Here is a 22,538-nt window from a genome sequence, read left to right as displayed (position 1 = left end):
GTGTTGCACTTGTCTTTTTGGAAATTTACAGCTCCAAAATAACTTTAGACAAATCGGACCGACTTGATGAGATTGTGTGTGTATGTCTTTTTTTTTTTTTTTTTTTTTTAAAGTGGGAGAAAGAGATTTAAAAGAGGTTATTTGTTTCCAGGCGCAAAACATCATGCAAATCCAACCTCGGCGTTTCCATTTCGAATTTAAATAAAGAAAAAGGAGAATAGAGCCTGCCTTGTAGCCCGAGGGCACACGTGAACCTGGTGCTCCAAATGGCAAATAAAGCCTCTGTGTGTTTAGTGCACCTTTTAATAGGGAGTAAACCGAAAGAGGGTCTGAGGAAATTCACGACCAAAACATTAACTTTGGGGACGCAACTTAAGCAGAAGGTGCATTTTAGGTCAAGTGGGTGGGCACCTGAGTCTTATCAAGAATAGGAAAGAGCCCTGAAATGATACTCAAAGACGGAGAGCGAAAAGCCGTGAAAGCTGCTGATAATCACCAGCAGCACCGCTGAGCATGCGCTGATTCCTTCAAACTCAAAACCCTTACAGTACTTTATTTTCGCTGGCTTCGTGTTTCTGATTACGTTACACCGGGAGTCACCAACCTCTCTGCAACTGAGAGATGCCTCATGGGTACAAAGTGATACGAAGAGGAGCCAAATTGATATACACAGTGTACTTTTCGTTTTATCACTTAATGAGAACTAATTATATCACTTAATGGCACAGATATAGTATCTGTGTCGCACTATCATATTCAACTAACTGCTAAATACTTTTTCGCTGACATTAAACAATTACCTTAGGACTAGTTCCAGGATGTTTTTTTTATTATTATTATTATTATTATTTTCAATTTGAAATGTATGAATTTATTCGACAGACACAATACACACTAATTTAAAAAGCTCAATATTTACCAGAATTATCCAGTTGGTTGTGCTTATTAGGAATGTTTGAAGGAAATTGTGAGGTTCCACACAATATTTTGCAAGAATTAATTAATTAAAAATGGGGGATAAAAATGCTGCGTTATCTTCGACCATAAGTTCAGTAAACGCATCATCTGCTGTTTGTATTTTCCTGTCCCATTGGTGTTTTTCACAGTGGCGCAGCCAAATGGGGACGGCCACACACAAGAGGCAGTTACACACGTAATTTTAGTGCGTGGAAATAAGAGAGGGAATAACAAGATTTAGTCATATCTTTATTGTGTTAGTTATTTGTTTATTTATTTGTTTTACTTGGATTACCTGCAGGTTTCGAAGGGTTCTAGAAAAAGTATGTTCTGGCTCAAAAAAATATCTTTATTCTTAAATACTGATAAAATAAACTTATATTGGTAAAAAAAAAAATCTTAATAATTACGATTTTCATTGTAGATTAGTTTTGACAAACATCATATATTTAGGTCAAAAATTCAAAGAGTAATATCTTGAAAACCATAAACACATAAATGTTACAGAGACCAAATAGAACATGTTCTAATTAAAGCGCATAAAGGAGCGGACTTGCAGACTGTTAGGTTGTTCCAAAAATTATAACGATCAAGATTTTTATTTAATATTATAGTCATTGAATGTTTATTTTATGTATTTTTTTATATATATACAACATACGTTTCAAAATTTAAGTGACATCCCTCCATCAGATCAAGATCAGATCAAGATTATTAGTGGTCCCCCATCTCACAAACCCTTGCATAATTTTCTAGAGGCACCCCTGCTCGTGTTTAGCCTCTCACCTGTCAGAAATCCCTCTGCTATGGCACGGATTTATCTATTTCATCTGGAACCATCATCTCCGCGTTAATGACTAAAACACAACAAGATCACATTTAAGCTTCAACGGTGCACGGCTACAGAAAAAAAAAAAAAAAAAAAAAAAAAAAAAAGGCTGCACATACCTTGCGAGATGAAAACCTGACACTGCGTGTCCAATCGCATAGCGACTCCAAACTCTTCCGCCCAATCAGAGCAGAGTAGAGAGACGCCGTGGGCGGGCGTTCGGCCGCTCGGAGAGCTGACGCAGAGATAGTTGAGGAGAGCTGGTTTGGTGGGCACCCGATGCCACTCGTTGCGCGTCTTGTAATTTGGAGAGGCGTATGCAACGCACGGCCCGTTCGCCTTTCCAGGTGGAAATCCAGGAGGAGCCGAGAGCAATTTTGAACCGGGACCACTGCTACTGAACCCGGTTCAGGACAGGTGAAATTCCCAGCAGGCTGCAGTTGAAGGGCCACGGGATCGATTGTTCTTCAAGTGCGGGGGGGATCAGCGAACGCAAACTATCCGCTCGGGTAGGAATGAACGCGTTCGCTTCATTTCGATGCAGCTGTATGTTTCTTGTTTCGTTGCGATTCAGCTTTAGAAAAGAAATGCACAGCCGATCGGAGTGGACTGCACGCTGGTGTGCGCGTTTGAGGATCTGTGTCGGGTCAAGTGTCACTTCCCTGACGCTACATCAGCGATCTGTAGCATGTTGTGTTTCCTCTTAAAAAAAAAAAAAAAAAACATGTTAGTAAATGTCACATATCGACAGATTATTTGCATGTTAAATTGAAAATAAAGGTTATATAGACAGTCTTAAGACGGACGGGCCTGTGGCGGTCCTTTCATTAAAGCGAGAATTGCCAAATCTAAGATCGTCAGACAGATTTGATTTTTACTATTTCCTAAATATTAAAACGAGTCAACGATTTTTATTGGATGTAATTCTGCTCTTATATATTTATTTTGTCAAATAGCCCATTATTCACTGTAGTCAGGATGTATCATTTTATTTTGGTTTTTGTTTTTTAATAATGTGCCAGATTACAGCAGCTTGGAGCTTCTTGAAATTCTACAAGTCAAAGCCTAAAATTAGGTATTCACTAAATGTCCAGCTGAGTAAAGTATATGTTTTCTCTTGGACAGCTATCCACAAAAATGTTTGTCTGGTTCTCTGTTTCTCAGGACATGGATAAAGGCCAGCGGCTGAAGCGAGGAGGCTGAACTCGGGATTTCCAGGGATGTTTACGCGCGTTGGATCCACATGTTTACATCCGTTCTTCGGCTTTTTTTTTTTTTTTTTCGTTTTTCTTTTCTCTTTTTTAAAGTTGATCTGAATAAAACAGACCATGAAAACGAAGCAGAGCCGATTGCTGCTGCTCTAAACCGCCGTTAGTTGAGACGCGTGAAGGACAGAGGCGCCGAAAATGAAGGAGAAATCCAAGACGGCCGCAAGGACTAGACGAGAAAAAGAGAACAGCGAATTTTATGAACTGGCTAAAATGCTCCCTCTTCCGTCGGCCATTACCTCCCAGCTCGACAAAGCCTCCATAATACGGCTGACAACAAGCTACCTAAAGATGAGGATTGTTTTCCCGCAGGGTGAGCCATCTGAAGACAATTACGCGCCGTTTTCTTAACTAAAACTAACGATTAATTGCACACATACACAGCTTTTACTTGAGGAAACTGTTCGCGCGACCGTAAATCTAACGGAACAGCTAAAACAAGGTACGCAAAAATAAAAATAATACAGTAAAAACAGACAAAAAAGAAAAAAAAGCTAAATTGACATGTAAACCGCCATTGATTCTAAAGAGAGAACTCTTAAAAACTAATATCACTCTTTTTTTTTTTTTATTATGCAGCCATGGAATCAAGTGATTTAAGAATAAAACGCAGGGTAATATGTATTCTAATAAAACAAAAATACATTTATTAAAGCAGTCTTTAGGCTGGTAGGGGGGTGGGGTGGGGGGTTAGGGGGGGAATCGCAGGAGTTCTGAAGCGAAGCGATTCTGTCATTGATCTACAGGGAGTCTTTACAAATGCATTATAGTTTGTTTGTAATTCAGTGCTTTCAAATGAGGCGATCTGCCACCATCTTTTTACACGGGTCTCTGCAGGTTTCTTCTCATGTGTGACTGAGAATACCAATCAGCAATTAGGAAGGAGGCGCAGCGAGGCGTCTAGTCTCCTATAAGGCCGTGAACGCAGGAGCTGAGTACGATCCCCCCCCCCCCCCCTCCCCTCTCCTCCCCTCATTGCCTGTCTTCTAGAAGACAAATACAGCAATTGATCTTCCATGAAATCTACGACAGGCTCTTTTTTTTTTTTTTTTTTTTTTACTTTCTGCTATTTTCATGTCGCAACATAGAACGCAAGAGAGGGAGGAAGAAATAAATGCTGTGTAGGGAGAAAAAAAACGAAGCCAAAATAAAAAGGAAAACTAGTCATATTTTATATAAATTGGGGGCATATTGCTCAATCTGTTCATTCAGAGAATTAGTTTTATTTATTTGATTTTTAATTTTTAATTTACGTAACTGAATTGATTGTTTTCGCTACGAAAGTTCTAAAATGATCAATTTGGACACGAAGCAGAAATTTTAAGATGGGGGGGGGGAATCGTCGAGGCTGCTGTGTTAGATTTTATGCGTCCTTTCAGTCTACGCACAAATAGGGGGAGATACATTTATAATTAGTAAGGGAGAAAAAAAATAATTTTACTGTAAATTGATAATCAAAACGGAAGCTTCCTCATTGCGCACGTGTGTGTGGGTCTGTGTGTGTGCTGTGCTTTCCTAAATTTTATATTCATATTAATATATTTAATATTTATATACTTCAAATAATAATAATAATAATAATAATAATAATAATAATAATAATAATAATAATAATAATAATAATATGTGACGTACTTTTGAAGGTCTTGGTGAGGCGTGGGGACACACGAGTCGAACAAGATCTTTGGACAATCTCGGACGGGAGCTCGGATCTCATTTATTGCAGGTAGGTTTCTCACAATGTCTGACCGCGGTAACATGGAGCCAAAGAACATGGGTTAAACTCAAACTAAAGTGATAACCAACATCTGGTCCTGGTCTTAAATTATACGTTATTTTTTCATTATTTCTTTAGTTAATTATATATATATATATATATTAAATGAATGACTTTCTGTATTTTGTGCTTGTGTAATTATTTATTGCAGACGTTAGATGGATTCATATTCGTGGTGGCTCCGGATGGGAAGATTATGTACATCTCAGAGACAGCGTCGGTCCATTTAGGACTGTCTCAGGTCATTTTTCTCACATTTTTACTTTCAAATATGATGATGATGATGATTATTATTATTATTATTATTATTATTATTATTATTATTATTATTATTATTGAATTTCCATTGTTTTTTTGTAGTGGCTGCTCTCCTCGTACTTCTCCGTTGATTACTTGAGTTGTTCTCAACAGGTAGAGTTGACCGGGAACAGCATTTATGAATATGTCCATCCTGCCGACCATGATGAAATGACTGCCGTGCTGACGCCACATCAGCCCTATCACTCTCATTTTGTACAAGGTATACAGCCGCGTTTCATAGTAAGAGCCCCTCACGCTGTTTGATAGGACTTACATTACAATGTGATGAGTCTCAATAACAAACAGCGGATGTGTGCATTGGACTTGCACTATTATTATTATTATTATTATTATTATTATTATTATTATTATTATTATTATTATTATTATTATTATTATTATTATACAAATGAGTACTTTGGGCGTTTTAAAATAACAAAAGTTGTTTTCTCTCTTTTTCTAGAATATGAAGTGGAACGTTCTTTCTTTTTGAGGATGAAATGTGTGCTGGCAAAAAGAAATGCTGGACTAACCAGTGGAGGATACAAGGTAGCACATTTTCATCATCATTATTATTATAATTAGCTGATAAAAGTAAGAATTGGTAAGATGTAATATTACTGGGTTAGAATGTCTGTAAAATATTCATTCAAACGAATGCCCTTCACACATGTTTTTCTTAGTCTTCTCTGTGTTTTATTGTGCTGTTATGTAACCCAGAATTTTTGCAAAAGTAGTTATAGTTTAACAGTCATGCCTTTAATCTTTTTTCATAAGACTACGTAATTTCTGCAGAACACCTTTGACTTAAAATCCTGCTATTCACGCTGGAATAGCAGGAAAAATTATTTCACCTCACTACTTGCTATTAATCTTGCTGCCACACAACAGGTCATCCACTGCAGTGGCTACCTGAAGATCCGTCAGTACAGTCTGGACATGTCGCCGTTTGAGGGCTGCTACCAGAATGTGGGACTGGTGGCTGTGGGTCACTCTCTGCCGCCCAGCGCTGTGACGGAAATAAAACTGCACAGCAACATGTTTATGTTCAGGGCCAGTCTGGACATGAAGCTCATTTTTCTGGACTCAAGGTACGACGGGAGAACGAATTTTAAGCAATTGTTTTATAGTTCTGGGCTTAGATTTTTTTTTTTTCATTGCAATATATGCATGTAGTAATTGTGCATCAGGGCAAACGTGACTTTTATTTTCATCCCTTTCTGTGCACTTTGTATTCAGGGTAGCTGAGCTGACGGGTTATGAGCCCCAGGACCTTATAGAGAAAACATTATACCATCATGTCCACAGCTGCGATATTTTTCACCTCCGCTGTGCTCATCACCTCTGTGAGTTACACTTTTGGGTTTACCATGTGCAGTTCAGGCTCTTCTCAGCCGTTAACTTGTCCTGACAGTCACACCACCCACACAAGAACTCGGAGAATGCAAGCCGATAAATTTGTTCATCTCCTTGGTGAGAGTAATTTTCATTTTTTTATTTTTAACATCTCTTTCAGTGCTGGTAAAAGGCCAGGTCACGACTAAGTATTACCGTTTCCTTGCCAAGCACGGTGGCTGGGTCTGGGTCCAGAGTTACGCCACCATTGTCCACAACAGCCGCTCTTCGAGGCCTCATTGCATCGTCAGTGTCAACTACGTTCTCACGTGAGTCTCGTTTGGGTGATTTAATTAGCATTTGCTTGTTTAAAGCATTTGTTCAATTTATTTAATAAAAGTTAGCCTCTGGTAGGATGCTGTTGTTGAAATGACAGAAGTAAAATGCGACACAAGTCAGGATCTTAAGCTGAACAACAACAACAACAAAAAGGTTGAAATTTGAATTGAAAATATTTAGCAAGATTAAAAAATAATAATAATAATGTCATACACTCTTATTATCACTCCTGAGGCTCTTTGTCTCCTGAAGCAAAACGTCGGCCTTATTCGTCTGTAGCCTTTATGCAAAACTCAACCAAATGCTGCCACTGCAAGGTTGAGGCAGTTCTCTGTTATGAAAGCACAAAGCACACCCAGGCCCCTTCGAGACAGCAAGAACAAACATCAGGGTTCAACCCCATCAAAAACCCTCTACTGTCACAATCGATCGGGCAGTCTCGGGGAAAGCAAAATCGATCAAACGGTAACCTGGAAATCAATGGCTATCTCATAGATGTAGCACATGTTGGATTTTACTTGTTAAGTTTGGCTGATCTGTGTGTGCTCGTGTGAGAGTGCATGCGATGTAAAGCCGTCTGAGTGTGTACGTTCATGCGTGCACATGGCTGAGGTCTAGGTATTGATTTTCTCAATGCAGTAAGGAGAAAACAAAGGAACTATATTAAAATGACAGGGAATTTCCTTGGAGATAATTAGGTATAACATGACAGTGTCAGGACACTGCAAGCTGCAAAAGGTGCCAAAAAACCCCCCCAAATGTTTCTTTTTTTTTTTTTTTTAAAGATACAAACAACAACTCAATCACCTAACTCAGACAGCATTGTAACCCCACAAGAATCCATAAATAAATCATTCTTCCTGGTTGGCTGAAAGCTATTTTTCCAGACACAAGGTGTCCTGCTTTTTGGACCACAAAGTGGAATTTGGCTAACACAACTGAGTTTGAACAAAGGTCTGACATTATTGGCTCAGGCAACAGTCGGCCCCGACTCCAGATAGGATTCAGAACCAGCCACTGCAACTGTACCTGCGAGAACAAATAGTGTTCATGTTGTGCACTGGCTGTCCAAACATAGCCTTTCCCCCCCCAAGGCGTCATAAAGGAGAATTGGGTCATATTTAGAGTTGTATTAAAGAGGCTGGCTCCAGAGGGTCAGGGATGGGTCACAAGGTTTAAAATGCCAGGCAGCTGGTATTTCATACTGTTGATGCGATAAGTTAAGAATAGGCTCATGTTTGCTGAACACTTGACACAGGAAGCCTTTTCTCTCCCTCGACAGCAACACTTGGAGTGTGCAGCTGCGGGACAGTTACTTATGGGGTTCACAAGCTAAATGGGTGCATGCATGTGAAAAAAAATCTTTAATGGGGAAAGAAAATTTGTATCAGTTGCTTAAGTAAGTAAAGGCAGCGTTCTGCAACAAAGGTCTTCGAGTGCATCTTTAGTTACAATATCTTTAGCAGCGTTGCGGTATAAGGTGAACTGCAGAAATGAATAATTAGCTTTCCTCAGTTTGACGTCTTGTGCTATGGATGTTATCGTACCATACAGTGATTTTTTTTGTATGCTGTCTATAATATTTACTGCTGATTAACCATTGATGACATCACTGGCTACAGCACAGTTGTGCAAAAAGTTAGCAGATATTATAATCACTGCAAATGTTTTGACACCTCTCAAGTTGTGATGTGTGTAAGTAGCTAAAAACATGTTAGCTAGAGGAAGGCTAAAATACACATGAGTGTTTCAAAAAGAAGTCTGTATGAAACACTTGCTGCTCAATAAATTTGAACTTTATTTACATTTTAGACAAAGTTTCGGAATACATTTATATATGCTAAAAACTAAATGGCTTTGATCTTTGTGGCTGTTTAGGACCCGGTGTTGACTTGTGAGCCAAACAGTAGTTAAATTCACACTGTACTAGTTTAAAAAGCATCAGTTTCACACTGGACTTGAGTGGAATTGAGGCCGCAGATTGAAGTCTGCTTAGAGGCTCTTGTAGCAAAGGCCTGCCATTCCACATACATGTTTCTAATTTATTTTTGGAGAATCTCACAAGATTTCGTGGCAGTTGCAGGGGACTGAACTAAACCTTCTAAACTAAACCTTCCATTAAGTCTGTGACTAACAGCGTCACAGACAAAAGCAATTGGATAATTGTGCAAGTGAACGATTCTGTTGGAATGTCTGCTGTGCGCTGTTAGATGCAAATCATTACTTTACCAACAGCAGATAGACGCTCCCCACAAGTCAATTAAATGTAGCTTGTTGAAACGTTCCAGAGTTATCAACATGCAAAAGTAGTAATTAGCTAAATATAGCCTGGAACCAAAAGTTAAGTTAGAGTTCAAATCTCAATTTACTGTAAAAAGCAAAAGCAATACAGTAGCACACATTTTTTTAAATATAAAATGTAAATTTCCGTAATATGTTTTACATCTCATTAATCAAAATAAGCTGTGTTTCTTTCTTTGTATCTTTAGCAATCATTTATCTGCTGAATGTTTCTCATATAACACTACTTTTGTGAAGTTTAAACGTGGATAAACCCATTTTAAGCAGCATAGTACTAGTACTTGTCTTGAGTAAAGATGCTTTAACACGAGAAAGATGCAAACTTTGCAAATACATGTTTAAATTCGCTCACTTTTCATACAATTTTGTTTTAGCCTGAGTAGATGCCAAACAGTCCAATATGTTACATGTGAGTATTGTGATAATTACAGGTAGTTTAAAAAGGCAAATGAATGAAGAAATATAAAACATGGAACATTTTTCTTATCCAAGGCTGGAAGGTTGCAAGTTTTACAACTTGCTTCTTAGTTATGTTTTTGACACTGGAAGAGCACAAAACAAATCATAGTCTGTAATTCTTTCGAAACTGTAGTTTTCTGTTAATATCTAACATGTTTGTAATCTTTGTTTAAAGGGACACCGAGTATAAAGGAATGCAACTTTCCTTGGACCAAATGAGCCCTACTAAACCGGCCTTCCCTTATGCTGACAGTCACAGTGAGGAAAGAAAAACATCCAAGTCCCGTCTGACCCAGTCGAAGGCAAAATCTAGAGTATCGCCCTATCCACAGGTAAAAACTTGCCTTATGGAGCTAAAATCAAAGAAAGTTTTTGTCTTGCTTGCCAAAAACTTGTTAGGCACCCTATTCAAACTGTGATGTTGTGTCTTTCCAGCAATTTGCAGCTTTTAATCCAGAGCGTTCAGAATCTGACCAAGACAGTCAGTGGGGGGGGAGCCCCCTGACAGACTCGGCCTCGCCTCAGTTGCTGGATCCGAGTGAGGCTGCAGAGGCATCTTGCGCCTATAGACTGTATCCAGACTCCGGATCCCTGTGCTACGGTCTGGGTTTATCTGAAGATGATCTCACCCACACCCACACCCAAGCTCACCCTCACACCACCACCTGCGACCGTGTCCGATGCCAAGGAGGCCGTTATTTCCTGGGAACCCCTCAGTCGGGTCGAGAGATGTGGTGGGACACCACGCGTTCTGTGCTGTCACTTCCAAAATTCTCTGTGGACAACAGTGAGGGCTATGAAATCACATCCTACCATGGCGCCATTCATGGTGAGGTGTTAGGGTTGAGACCACAACCATCTGTCTCTGAAAATAGCTCTGGCCTTGTTTCTCCTGGTAGCTTCCAAATGCTATTATGGGACATGCTAAGTTGTTTACGCTGTCTCTTGCCAGTGTGGTGATTGCTACCATCTGTTCAAAAAAAATTGCCTGCAATTGAAAGCCAAGTTATTTCACATTTCACATCCTTAAACAGTGTAACAACCCCCCCACTGTGCCTCTACCAAGACATCAGATCATGATTCCATATTCATTGAAAGCAGGATTTTACACATTAGCTATTTGTTTATCTTTACTAAGACTGACTTTATTTCTCCATTGCAGGACGGGGCCACTGGGATGAAGACAGTGTTGTGAGTTCGCCTGATGGAGGTGGGTCCACCAGCGACTCGGGTGAGCGTTATCATGGTGACCAGTTCCAATCAAGTCCTCGAGAACCAAGCAAGATGGAGACCCTGATCCGAGCCACACAGCAAATGATTAAAGAGGAAGAGAATCGCTTGCAGCAGCAGAAGGTGCTGCTGGATGTTTCAGGTCTCACCAAAACTCACAGTCCGTGCTTCGCCGCCTCCATACCCCATCATTCTCAGCTCACCATGCCCAGCGTGGTGTGTCGTGGTCCTGGGGCTCCCAGCATCGACCTCCCGTCAGAGCGCCTGCATCACCGGGACAGCGTCAAAGCGCTCGGCTCCCACGACAATGACGAAAACACAACCAGCCCCGTGTCGGTGTCTCGCCTCAGCAGCCCCGGCTCGGACGGCGTCCCCAGGCCTGGCCTCCCTCTAACCAAAGACTACATGCCGACAGATTTGTCACCACACCCTGCACAAGCCCACAGTAGTCCGCTGCTCTATCCGGCCCAGGAGAGGCAGCAGATGGAAAGGCAGGCGGCTTATGCTTTGACCGGGTACTCCCTGGAGCACCTGTACGACCCAGAGAACTTGCGGAGTTATTCAAGCCTGGCATGTGGAGGAGTCCAGTATGACGTGGCGTCTCATGTGAGGATGCAGGCAGAGCAGATGCAAGGACACAAGGCCACCTCAGTTATCATTACCAACGGCAGCTGACAGTTTCTGGTGCAGGTTGATTATGTCGTCTAAATGAGGACGTTACAGCCGATGGCCGCACATTCGTGAGCATCAGCGACCAGATGCCTGGTGCAAGAGACAAAATGTTGACAAAAGGATGCAAGACACCTTGTTGTTGGACTGATGTCCTCTTGGTGGTCCATTGATCACTGCTTGTAAATGTCAGGCCCTTGCATTGCGCCATTTTCTTTTATTTGTTGTCAAAGGATGTTATTCCAAAGCCCAAAGGAAATAATATTTATACACTGCGTGGCACTGGGAAAACGTTTGCTCCACAACAGGAAGTTGCTGTTATTTTAACGGTGGTGAACTGCGCACTCTCCCACCAGAAGGCTGGTTAAACATCAAGCAAATGTTTCCGTCTCACTCCCCTCACGCATCGTTGGACATCTGAGTTAATCTGTCCAGGACGTGATTTCCACAGACTGTTGGAAAACGTGCTGTTCCATTTGCCCTTTTACCTGAAAATCTTCAAGCTCCTCAAACGCATTAAAGTGCAACAACGGAAAGATCTGCATTTCACTGTTGTAAGATGTCAATGTTTCCTTGTATTTATTAGTCGGTGGACTGTTTTTCTGCATGTTCCATTATTTTCAGTCGAAATAGAAATATTTTCTGGTGCAAATAAAACAGTTTCTGTGATTGGATCAGACCATCATTACCATAACGAATGAAAAGAATAAACAGCGTGGAAAACAAAAGGAAACATTTTCCTTTGACATGCAAATGAGCAAACTCTGCAGGCGAGCGTGGCACAGAGTGAGACGTTGGTCACATCTAAAATATGTGAAACAAATGAAGGTATTTCTTATAATTTTTGTTGACTTAATTTTACCGAGTTGCAAAGTATACGTTAGATTACAAGACTATTCTTCAGCAGCTGGTTTTCTCAAAGCGTGGCCGTCTAAAGGGATAAAATAATCAGTACAGACCTTAATAAAAGGTTTAGTTTCTCATTTATTTTATTTTTTTTTTTAAATATAATCACATAATATATTCATTTTTATGAAAGAAAAGGTTTCAAATGTATTTATTAATTGGCTTAAAATATGACCTACTGTATATCTAAAAACTGCTGCAAACAAAACATCAGTTATCTCAGCTGTTTCCGTTTCATTCACATGCACACAATGCTACTGCTCAAGACCTCTGATATTTGATAGAAGTATTGATGTACGTATAGTATTTAATTTAAATTAGTTGTGTATTTTTTTTTTGTTTCAATTTAATTTAATTTTTATCCTTTTTTGTAAAACACCATAGTAAAGAAAGATAAGGAAAAAATATATATTTTATTGTTTGTTTTCTTTTGTTTTTTTTTTCTGCTCATCATGACAAAGATGAGCAGAAATTCTTGTCACAAGTCACAAAAGTATGCATAATTCGGTTTGTAAATTTTATTGGGATTTGAGTTGATAGACCAAATGTTTAGGCTTGTCGTCCTGCTGGACGGTGAACCTTCACCTCAGGCTCTAGTCTCTCACAACCCTCTTTTAGTTGGTGTTTTTCCTTCATTTTGCTCCATCCATCATCCCATCAACTCTTTGCCATCCTTGCTGATACAAAGTATCCCTGCACAACGGCGACACTGCACTTCAATGTGGGAATTGTGCATTCAGCATGATGTGCAGTGTTAATTTTCCATCATGAATAGCAGTCATGGCTTATTTTCTACTATGGTTTTTTTCCATTCAGGTCTCCTATGAAGGCCCTATTCATGGTCAGATTTTTCAGAGTTTTGGATTTCTGCAGCACCTCCCAAGTTACTACAAACTATTTGGCTGCATTTTTTATTAATGTTCACATTACCCAGCTAACAGACTTCCCAAATTTTATTTATACTGATATTAAACTACACACAGCTGGAGTGTATTGTGATTTATTTAGGGCTGTAGTAGTGAAAGAGGCCGAATACATATTACCATCTGATTTTTCAGAATCGTTTGTTAAAACATTTTGGGAACGTTCATCAGTTTCATTTTACTTAATAATTATGCAATAAATTGAGTTGGTCTGTCAAATAAAGTCCTGATAAAAAATCCTTTGAGTTTAGCATAAAATAAAAAATAATTAAAAATGAAAACAGAATATTTAATAAAAGGTGAAAATTTTGTGTTTTGATTTTTAGAAAAAATTCAATGTCTTTGACAAACCAAAATCAAACAACAGATAAAAAAAGAAAATCTTCATCTGCATCAACAACCTGTGCTGACAGGCCAGATATATGCAGTTAATGAATTGGGGTCCAAGGCCAAGCAAAATTGGCCCGGGGGCCGCAGCTGGCCCCAAGGATGCATTTTGCACTTAATAAAATTGCTGTATTAGGCCGTGCATTTAAAAAGAAAACAAGAATGTGATTTTGTTTATTAGAAATGAAAAACATTAGTGATTTTCTACAATTACAAAAACCACCACTTTAAGTTTTCCAAACACTTGCAGCAACGCATATTTTTTTTCTTTCACATTAACTGTAGGACAGCTTTCCTATGGTTCATTTTTAATGTATGCAACATACTCACATGTTGCTGGAGAGCTTGTCTGGCTGACTGTCAGAGGTTCTCGGGACCTGGACACAGTTTTGGCCTGGATTCAGACCTCCCATCAGTCACCATTGACATAACTTTGTGATGGTCTGCCAGATTTCCCCCTTCTGCTGTCGTTCCGGGAGGCAAAACTGCTCCAAAACTCAGCTGCTGACATCATCAAGGTTCATGAAGAGCGTGTGTGTGAATGATTGCGTATGTGAAAGTGTCTCTACTGTTAAGATTCTTAAAAAATCAGAGCCCCTTTTCTCCCCCCAACCCCAAATACTGAAGCTTTTGCCTGATGTGCCCTGAAGGCTTTCACATGTAGAACCAGTTACAAATTAGGCCAAACACTGGGCTCTTTGCCCAGACTTTACTCCCCACCATTCACCTTCCCAACTACTTCATGGCTCCTCACTCCAGATCTTCTTAGCCTTCTTACTCTAAAGAAAGGAGCTGTTAATTAGTGAATGAGAAAGAGTCTGCAGCAGTAAAAAAAAAAAAAAAAAGATTCACAGTTTACCGTCCAATTTTTGTAATAAAAATGATCAAGATAGGCAAATATTACAAATATAAGATTTTCATTTTATTCATTAAGTAAAAATCTCAAAGATGTAACATGGATATGCCTTTACCTCACTTCAATCAACACTTTATAAAACCACTTTTGAACTCATACAGCTCATTTGAGCGAATCTCAAGCTATGCACATCCAGAATAAAACATTTTTCTTTCTTGCAAGTTAGCTTAAGCACTGTTATTTTAGATTTAGCACAAATTGTGAAGTGGATTTATGAAAGTCTAGGTTTTAGCTAGGTTTTGGTCTAAACCAGTGTATTGTTGTTTTAACTATAAGTTTGTGGTCAGAGTTCTGTTGGAAGGTCAATCCCTGATCCAGTCTACTTACTGGCTTCTGTAAAATGTTTTCTCACAAAACAACTTTGTAATTTTCATGTTCCCGTTGACTCTGAAGAGTTTTCCTGTCACTGTTGAAGAAAACAATCACCACGGCATGGTGCTGTCACCATAATACATCATAGTGGGGATCAAGGGTTCAGTGTTTAATTTAACATATAATTAAACCAATAAATATAACATTGTATTTTATGACACCATTAAAAACACATGTTGACATTGCACATAAAATGAACAAGTGAACAAATTTTATCTCCTTCCATTAGCATAGACATGATAAAGATGTGATTAATATGAATATCTGTGGACATTATGCTAATTTCAGATTACACCTCCAAGGTTTCAAACCTCCAGAAAAGGAAAAATGGTTCCTACCTCTATAAATAACCACAAAATTTGAGGAGGCAGGTGGCAAGGCTCAGAAGGGCTGCTGAATGTCCACGTGATTGATTTCAGGTCCAGGAACGAGGCACAATTGCATATTCATACAACAATTAAAGTGTTTCTCCACCAGAGCCTCCATAACTCAGTCTGGCACTTAGTGAGGAGTCATGCTCATGAAGCGGCTTCGGAGCAGCGGACAGGAAAATGTTTCAACATGTTTTCTGCTCGTCTGCGTACTTTATGACCTTTTTCAGTGTGAACAGACATGTTAATTGTTTAAATCCTCTCCCCCGTAAATCAGTGTGGAAATACTGGGGGTTGTTCAAATTTAGCTTTAAAAAAAAAACAAGAAACAAAACATTGTAAGGTGTTAACCCTCGCAATCGCGGCACCAAAACAAACAGCTTATGTCGAAAGGCACCAGCAGCTGAAAGAGGGCGTAACAGCAGAGACCTGGGAAAAGTCATTAGAGCAGAACGTCTAGCGACACCTCCACAGCAAACCAACCAGAGGACGTTTAGATGTTCTGATCGGCTGGACTAGGATATTGAGGTCATCTGGTCGATCTGATTGGCTGAGTCAGGAAACTGAGGTCAAGTTGCAAAGTGGAGAAGAAATAAGGTATATTTTTTTTGTCTTAATTAGGAATGCTGCCTGGAAAGCACTTAGAGAAGAAACTAATTTTACAGTAGTGCAATAGCTTATCTTGTGAGAGTATAAAAAATATATATATATATATATATATATATATATATATATATATTATTAAAAATGTGAGAATGTATGCTGGACTCTGATGTACACTTATGAAAATGAAGAACATGTAAAGAAACTAAAACTAAATTAAGATGTTTTTAAGAAAACTCATTTGTACGTAATATTTATTGTTGAAACATGTACTTTCCCTTCAGTGCATATCGGATATTTTGAAGCAAGCTGTATGACCTTTTATGGAAACAAGAAAAAATTATATATTATTTGTGAGCTTTTTTTAAATGGAAAAAAAAAAAACGTTAGATGTCTCACTAACGTTATAAAAAACACTTGAAACTTAATTTACTGCATAGGTTTTAGAATTAATGTCTGTTCCAAAGACTTTAATCTTTGGAGAAAAAAAAACTTACAAATAACTGTAATAAGTTTGGATAGATAATAGAATGAAGATGAGTTTCTATATCTAGAGTTATCATGGATTAAAATCCAAATTTAGACCTTTAAATATATACATATGGATACCAATGAATTCAAACAGCCCCAAACTCACTAGGATAATTACAGACTTGTGAAACGTTTCAGTGTGGGGAAAACGGTTTCACAGTTTTCTCCAAAATGTTCAAAAAAATCTGTTCTGTCTGTCTCTATACTTTTCTTTCTACATCTCTTTTTCTGTCATTTTCAAACATTTTTTATTTGACCTTTATTTAGCCACAATTAGATTGCAGGAGGGAATCCAGCATCACAGAAATGAGTTTGGACACAATTTGATTCAAATGTAAAAGTGCAAATAAAAGTGAGCACCCATTTTTAAACCACCTGCAAGTGCGGTCATTTAAAGCCATTTAAAAATGTTCACATACCAGCTGATTCTAGGCAGTCCAACATGTGCAGCCACTGGTAAAGAAGCATGCATGTATACATAATCCACCACAGACATAAAAAGTGGAGCTATCAATCTCGCCGTTGCTTCAAAAGAGAAACACCTATTTCAAACCTAAAAGAGCAGTTTTAATTTACGTTTCTTCACCAGAGTGTGCGACTTTGAGTAAATGTGAGACCTTCACTAACGGGCAGACCAAATTATTCTGAGAGTCAACCACAAGCTCTAAATCTGGTGGCAACAGCAAGGTGGTAATAGGTCTATAATTTATTAACCTCCCTATTGAGTGCGGATTATGCATTCAAAACAAGTTTAAAATCACAGAAAGCACTTTCAACAGTATTGAAGGCAAGACATTTATCGCTTTATGTAAGGAATAAATTATTTAGAAAAGTACAGTTAATCTTTTTAGAAACGAATAGCTTTGAGAAGATACTCTACTGGAATGTAGTTGGTTTGATTCTTGCTTCATGCATCATTGTGCAAGGCACTTAACTCCTTCTTACACACTATTCAGCGAACTGGTGTTTGTTTCTGAGTGCCACCGGGTGAATGTGGCTAAAGTGAAAGAGCATTTCAAGAGACCATTTGACTTAAATGGTCAAACGCCTTTGACCATTTTAGTTTTTGCGTGATGATGAGCTACTGGTAAAGGCTGAAGTGGCAACCAGCCATGTAATGTTAGTTTTAATTGTGAAATTGTCATGTCGGTAGAGAAAAGTGGATTTTTCTGTTTCACAATTAAGCAAGGAAGCCAACAGCAACACACTTTGCTGTTGGCAGTAATACATTAAAATGACGTTATGAAAGGAATCTGAAAAATGTGTGCTGGCTATTCATACGAAATTAGATCAATTAAATTAAATTAGTAGTATTTGCTACTAGTCAAGTAGTAAATATTGCTCACAATATTTACTACTTGCAGTAAGTAGTAAGTATTCCAAGTAGTAATATTTACAACTTGTAATATTTACAATAAATAAATATAGTAAATATTCCAGTACACAAGACAATATAGTCTATATTATAATACACTATAATATAGTGTATTATATGGCGCTATGTAGTATTATATAGTGTCATATAATACTATATGACACTAGATAATGTCATATAGTATTATTTGACACTTAGTCATATAATATTAAATGTTTTATTTATATAAAATATTGTATAATAATATATGACATTTAAGCACATATGTGTTTCACAATTTAAAGAAACAGATACATGTTAATCTACATTTTTGACAACAAATGAGACAACTGAAGGCCTTAATGGAACAAAACAAGCTATTTACCAGCTACCTTCAACTTTACTTACTTTTGGATGAAGCCGTATTAATTTTCAGTATTTAAATTGTCATGTAATCCGAGGGCGAGAATCTCAAAGTATCTGCATTGTTTGCTTTAGAAACAAGCAAATACATGAATGAATAAATCAATAAATGTTCAGAAAACAGGTGAAGAATCCGTCTATTGGAATTTTAATTCAAACTAAAATTGCAATAAAAGGATGGATTGCCTGCTAATGGTGAAACAAAGCCACCTTAATTTAAAAGTGCCTAATCCTTTTGCAATAAGGCTATTAAAAAGACTACAAATACAACATCCTGAGCCTCTTTAACACACAAACACACACACACACACACACACACGCACACACACACACACACACACACACACACACACACACACCTCCGAGGCTCAGACAGTGTGAGTCTAATGCCCTTCAATCCTGTGAATCCCTTTGTTCCCGATTTCACGCTTGATTTGCCCACAGCTTGAGTCTGGCTGGTATCAGCGCTCTTGCCTGTGCTTTCACTCTTTCCAAATCCACAGAGCCACACAGGATCTGTATCGTCTCTCTCCAGTTCTCTGTGCTCTCTTGTGTCACTGTTTGTTCCAACTCCTTAGCAAAATGCTCAACACATGCCAGTACGTTGGTTGTTTGCTTGTTTGTTTGTTTGTTTGTTTGTTTTGTGTGCTTGGATCCGTGTCCATCTCACCATGCCGCAAACCCCACGGCCCGTCTGCCAAAACAACCACAGCAAAATAAATTCTGATGCCGTCGCAGCGTTTTATGTGATTTACACATACCTTTGTTTTTTTTTTGTTTTTTTAACAATGAATTTCAGTAGGATCCCCAGGTGCACTCACAGCTGCGCGACATACACAATACAAACCCATTTACAAATCTCAAGATTGCTTTAATGCCTCTCACAAGAGGCCTTTCAGCCCGTTCTGATTCGAAATCTCCTGCTCTAGGAGCGTCACATCAGCGAGGCTCTTCTAATCTTGCGACTTCTCCAGTGTTCGCATTGAGCAGATATTGTGACAGCTGTGCGAGGCACGAGAGGGAGAAGTGCAGGGGAAAGACAAGGGGAAAGAAGGAGAGAGGAGAGAGCGGGGAGAGAGTCTCCTGAGAGAAGGTGCCGGTGCTCCACGGCACCAAGTCGCAGCCTTGCATGCCAATGAGGAGATTCCCTTGCAGCAGCAGAGCGGCAGGAGGGGCCGCTCGCTGACACTGTACTAGTGTAGTCCTGCATGGCAGCATTAGACACTTTGCACCAAAAGGAGTTGAGCACCAGATGTGTTTTTGGTTGTTTTTTTTTTTGTTTTTGTGTGTGTGGGGAAAGAAAGAGGGAAATTCCAAATCAACTTTTGAACACTCCCAGGATAATTATCAATGAACCACATTCCAGATTTTTCTCATAATTCACATGGACACTGTAGTAACTGCTTACATATTTTTGCCATTTCATTCTACTTCTTCTTCTTTTTTTTTCTGTTGAACACATTTGGATATTGTCTTTATAGGACTTGTGTGCTGATTCTTGTTAAAAATATAATTAATTTTTTTATTATTATTCAATCCTGTAAAACCTCAGAGACCTACTTTGGGTGGTGCCAAGATAAAGCTAATTATCTGCAGCATTGCTACATACTTGACAATTATGTAGAAATCGTTCAAACAATGTAAGTTAATTAAACAGAGCAAGGGGCACAAAACAGCCGTGTCTTAAAGCAAAATAAAGCAACACAAAAACATACAATTGAAATTCAATAGAATGAAGTAACACTCAGATCTACTCTTTCAGATTCTCCATGCTTTCCTTTGAAGACGGTTTTGCGATCTTTAAGTTTTAAACTATGATTCTGGTAGCCTTTGGATCAATTAAAAATAAAAATCTCATTTATCATTTGTTAAATTATTTGTTTGGAGTGCATTGCAAAACTACATGGGTATAACTATTTGATTTCAGAATTTTTGTGCAAAAAATGAGTGAAACTCATTATATAATAAATGAGATGAAAAGTAGGAGAGGATATATTTTTAAAAAATTACATTAAGTTATAATAAAAAAACATTCAACAAAGGTCAATAAATCAGTTATGTAATCGCTGCTGAAGACAAGAAGCTAAGAGGCTTATTAAGTAAAGATTGAGTAGGGAAGGTTATTGTTTTGGGACTTAATTTTCCTAAACTGAAGCGCACAAAAGCATACATTTTTTAGGCAGTGCTGAATGCTTACTTGGTATCCTGGGCTGCCTTTGTAGGCAGTCTAGGCTGACATAGCTGACATGGAGCATCTCTGTTAACTTGAAGTAAACCATTCTGCAAAGTAAAAACAATTAATCTGAAGCAAATTGTAAAACACGGCTAACTTTAAGTTAAAACTATACTGGGCTTTGTGGAAGTCTCCTGATCTGCTTCCCATTTCCTCTCCTTTCTCTATCGCACAAGAATCCCGCTTATGTCCGTAATCCTGGAGCTGACAGCATTAGCGCGAGTAAGAGCATTAACCGCGTGTAACCGCCTCCCCTCCGTCCCCCCCTTTCTGAGGAGAATTAATAACTAATTATGTCAGGTCACTCGTCCAGATGGTCCTATCAGATGGGCTCGCTGTCTGAACCTCACCTCCAACAAGCACCTCTGACCCTGGCGACCGCATCAACCCCCTAGCAGCAAGAAGTCTTGCAGCCTATGTGGCTGGGAACGTGGAATTAAGGGGTGCACGAGTCTTTTGGGGATGCAAATAAAAAAAAAAAAAAGCATTGAAAAAGGGAGAGGCCCAACTGGGCGTGTCTGATCAGTACGGGATGGCTGCCTTTAAAAGCTCCATGAATACAAGGCTCCCTGCCGGGGCCCTGATCTCCACGGTCATGATTCCGTTATTACATGGCATGTTTCCTGCGACAGGCAGATGGCTCACAGAACCAGTGCACGCATTCACACACATTCAACACACGCCGGGCCCTGCCGCATCAATGGACACAACCTGATACTCCTCTTTCTTGTCTCATTAGGAGGCTATAGAAACATAAGAACATAATAGGGAGAATTAGGAGGCTGTGTGGGTGTCAAAGGGGATGCGATGGAAGATTGGGACGAGGGCTAACAAGTGCATGGTGAGCTCCCTCTGAGCTTTGTGCGGTGATTAGTGCTTTGGATAGGGATGACAGGTAAAAGACGAGTCCTCTGGGACAGAGCAGCTTTTTAAACGGACACTTAAACAGCCAGAAAACGGAAAGAAGGAGGGAACAGGCGTCAAGGCTAATGGCTGAAGACCTGGCTGCAGATATCATGAGCGTGGAATATGTGCTTCACAAAAAAAAACACACACAAAAAAAACTCCAATTAAATTTGTTAACTATCAAATAAGTAAAACGCAAATACCGTAATAACAGCAAACACAAATCCACTAAGGGTGGAATTATTATGTAGTTTTTCTTAATTCTCTTCAGTCAGGCTATAAGCAACACACCCCCGGCTTATATCCGCCATTTGTCACTTAAAAGCCAACTAAACTCTTGAGCAAACTTCCCCAAAGCTCCTCAGTCTGCAGGAACTGATCTCTGCCTCGTATTTGAGCAAAAAAGACACGCGACAAAGCAGCTAAGAAGAAATCAAACAGACACCTTCAAATAGGATTTAAGGTGTTTAACCACATCTCACTAATTCTGCTATTCTGAACAGAGGTGCAAAAAAAAAAAAAAAAAAAGAAAGATGTGGGACAGAGAATCAAGACAAAGACCTTAGTCTCTGTCAGTGTGCTGGAGCCATTCTGTGAAGAAAGTGATATCATGGTGGTTTGAGCTTTTAAATGCTTGGCAAATCAAAGAAATTATTAAAGGCGCTGACAAGATTGGTGGTTATTACTCTCTCAATTATATTAAATGGCCTGGCACGTGTTGATAAACACAGATAATTACTTGTTAAAAGGTTTGTCATTATCATTACATCATTACTTTCTGGCTTTCGGGTGCGAAGTGTCTAACAAGATTAGTCTGCTGGTCACGTTTTTGCTCTCAGCCCTGCAGACAATGGACAACTTTACCAGCTGGTGGTCTTCTTGTCTCTTGCATCTGCCCATTATGAACTCTGAAATCTAGTAGCATATGGGGTATAAGAAAAAAAAAGAAAAAAGAAAATTTGCTGATATGCAGATGAGTCACAAGTGCACGCTTATTATTAGATTGTTTAAAAAGATGGCAACACATGTATTTAGAAGAGTATTAAAGTAACAACAGCATTTTATTAGGATAAAGTCATGTTTAAAAATGTAATACAGAAGGTTCAATTTCTCTGCTATTTGTTTGTGTGTTTCGCATTTTACCAATAC

General features: G+C 38.9%; 1 protein-coding gene across 3 annotated transcripts; it reads left to right on the top strand.

Moving 5' to 3' along the window:
• Positions 1 to 2,073: 2,073 nt before the first annotated feature.
• On the top strand, positions 2,074 to 12,133 carry LOC103457458 (single-minded homolog 1-like). 3 transcript variants are annotated; one of them, XM_008397596.3, is made up of 13 exons: positions 2,074 to 2,295; positions 2,809 to 2,861; positions 2,951 to 3,367; positions 4,698 to 4,780; positions 4,983 to 5,072; positions 5,243 to 5,351; positions 5,595 to 5,680; positions 6,023 to 6,222; positions 6,371 to 6,477; positions 6,648 to 6,795; positions 9,741 to 9,897; positions 10,001 to 10,394; positions 10,728 to 12,133. In XM_008397596.3, exons 3-13 carry the CDS (start codon positions 3,193 to 3,195, stop codon positions 11,468 to 11,470), a joined length of 2,292 nt encoding a protein of 763 aa, XP_008395818.1. In that variant the 5' UTR covers positions 2,074 to 2,295; positions 2,809 to 2,861; positions 2,951 to 3,192; the 3' UTR covers positions 11,471 to 12,133. The 3 variants fall into 3 exon arrangements, with proteins under 3 accessions (XP_008395818.1, XP_008395817.1, XP_017157546.1); XM_008397595.3 differs by lacking the exon at positions 2,809 to 2,861; XM_017302057.2 differs by lacking the exons at positions 2,074 to 2,295; positions 2,809 to 2,861; positions 2,951 to 3,367; positions 4,698 to 4,780 and having other exon boundaries at positions 4,991 to 5,072; positions 5,247 to 5,351.
• Positions 12,134 to 22,538: the final 10,405 nt, after the last annotated feature.

This window comes from Poecilia reticulata, chromosome 21 (genome assembly GCF_904066995.2).
Source record: "Poecilia reticulata chromosome 21, P_reticulata-male-v2, whole genome shotgun sequence".
Taxonomy (NCBI): domain Eukaryota; kingdom Metazoa; phylum Chordata; class Actinopteri; order Cyprinodontiformes; family Poeciliidae; genus Poecilia; species Poecilia reticulata.
This window is presented reverse-complemented; position numbering and strand designations above follow the sequence as displayed.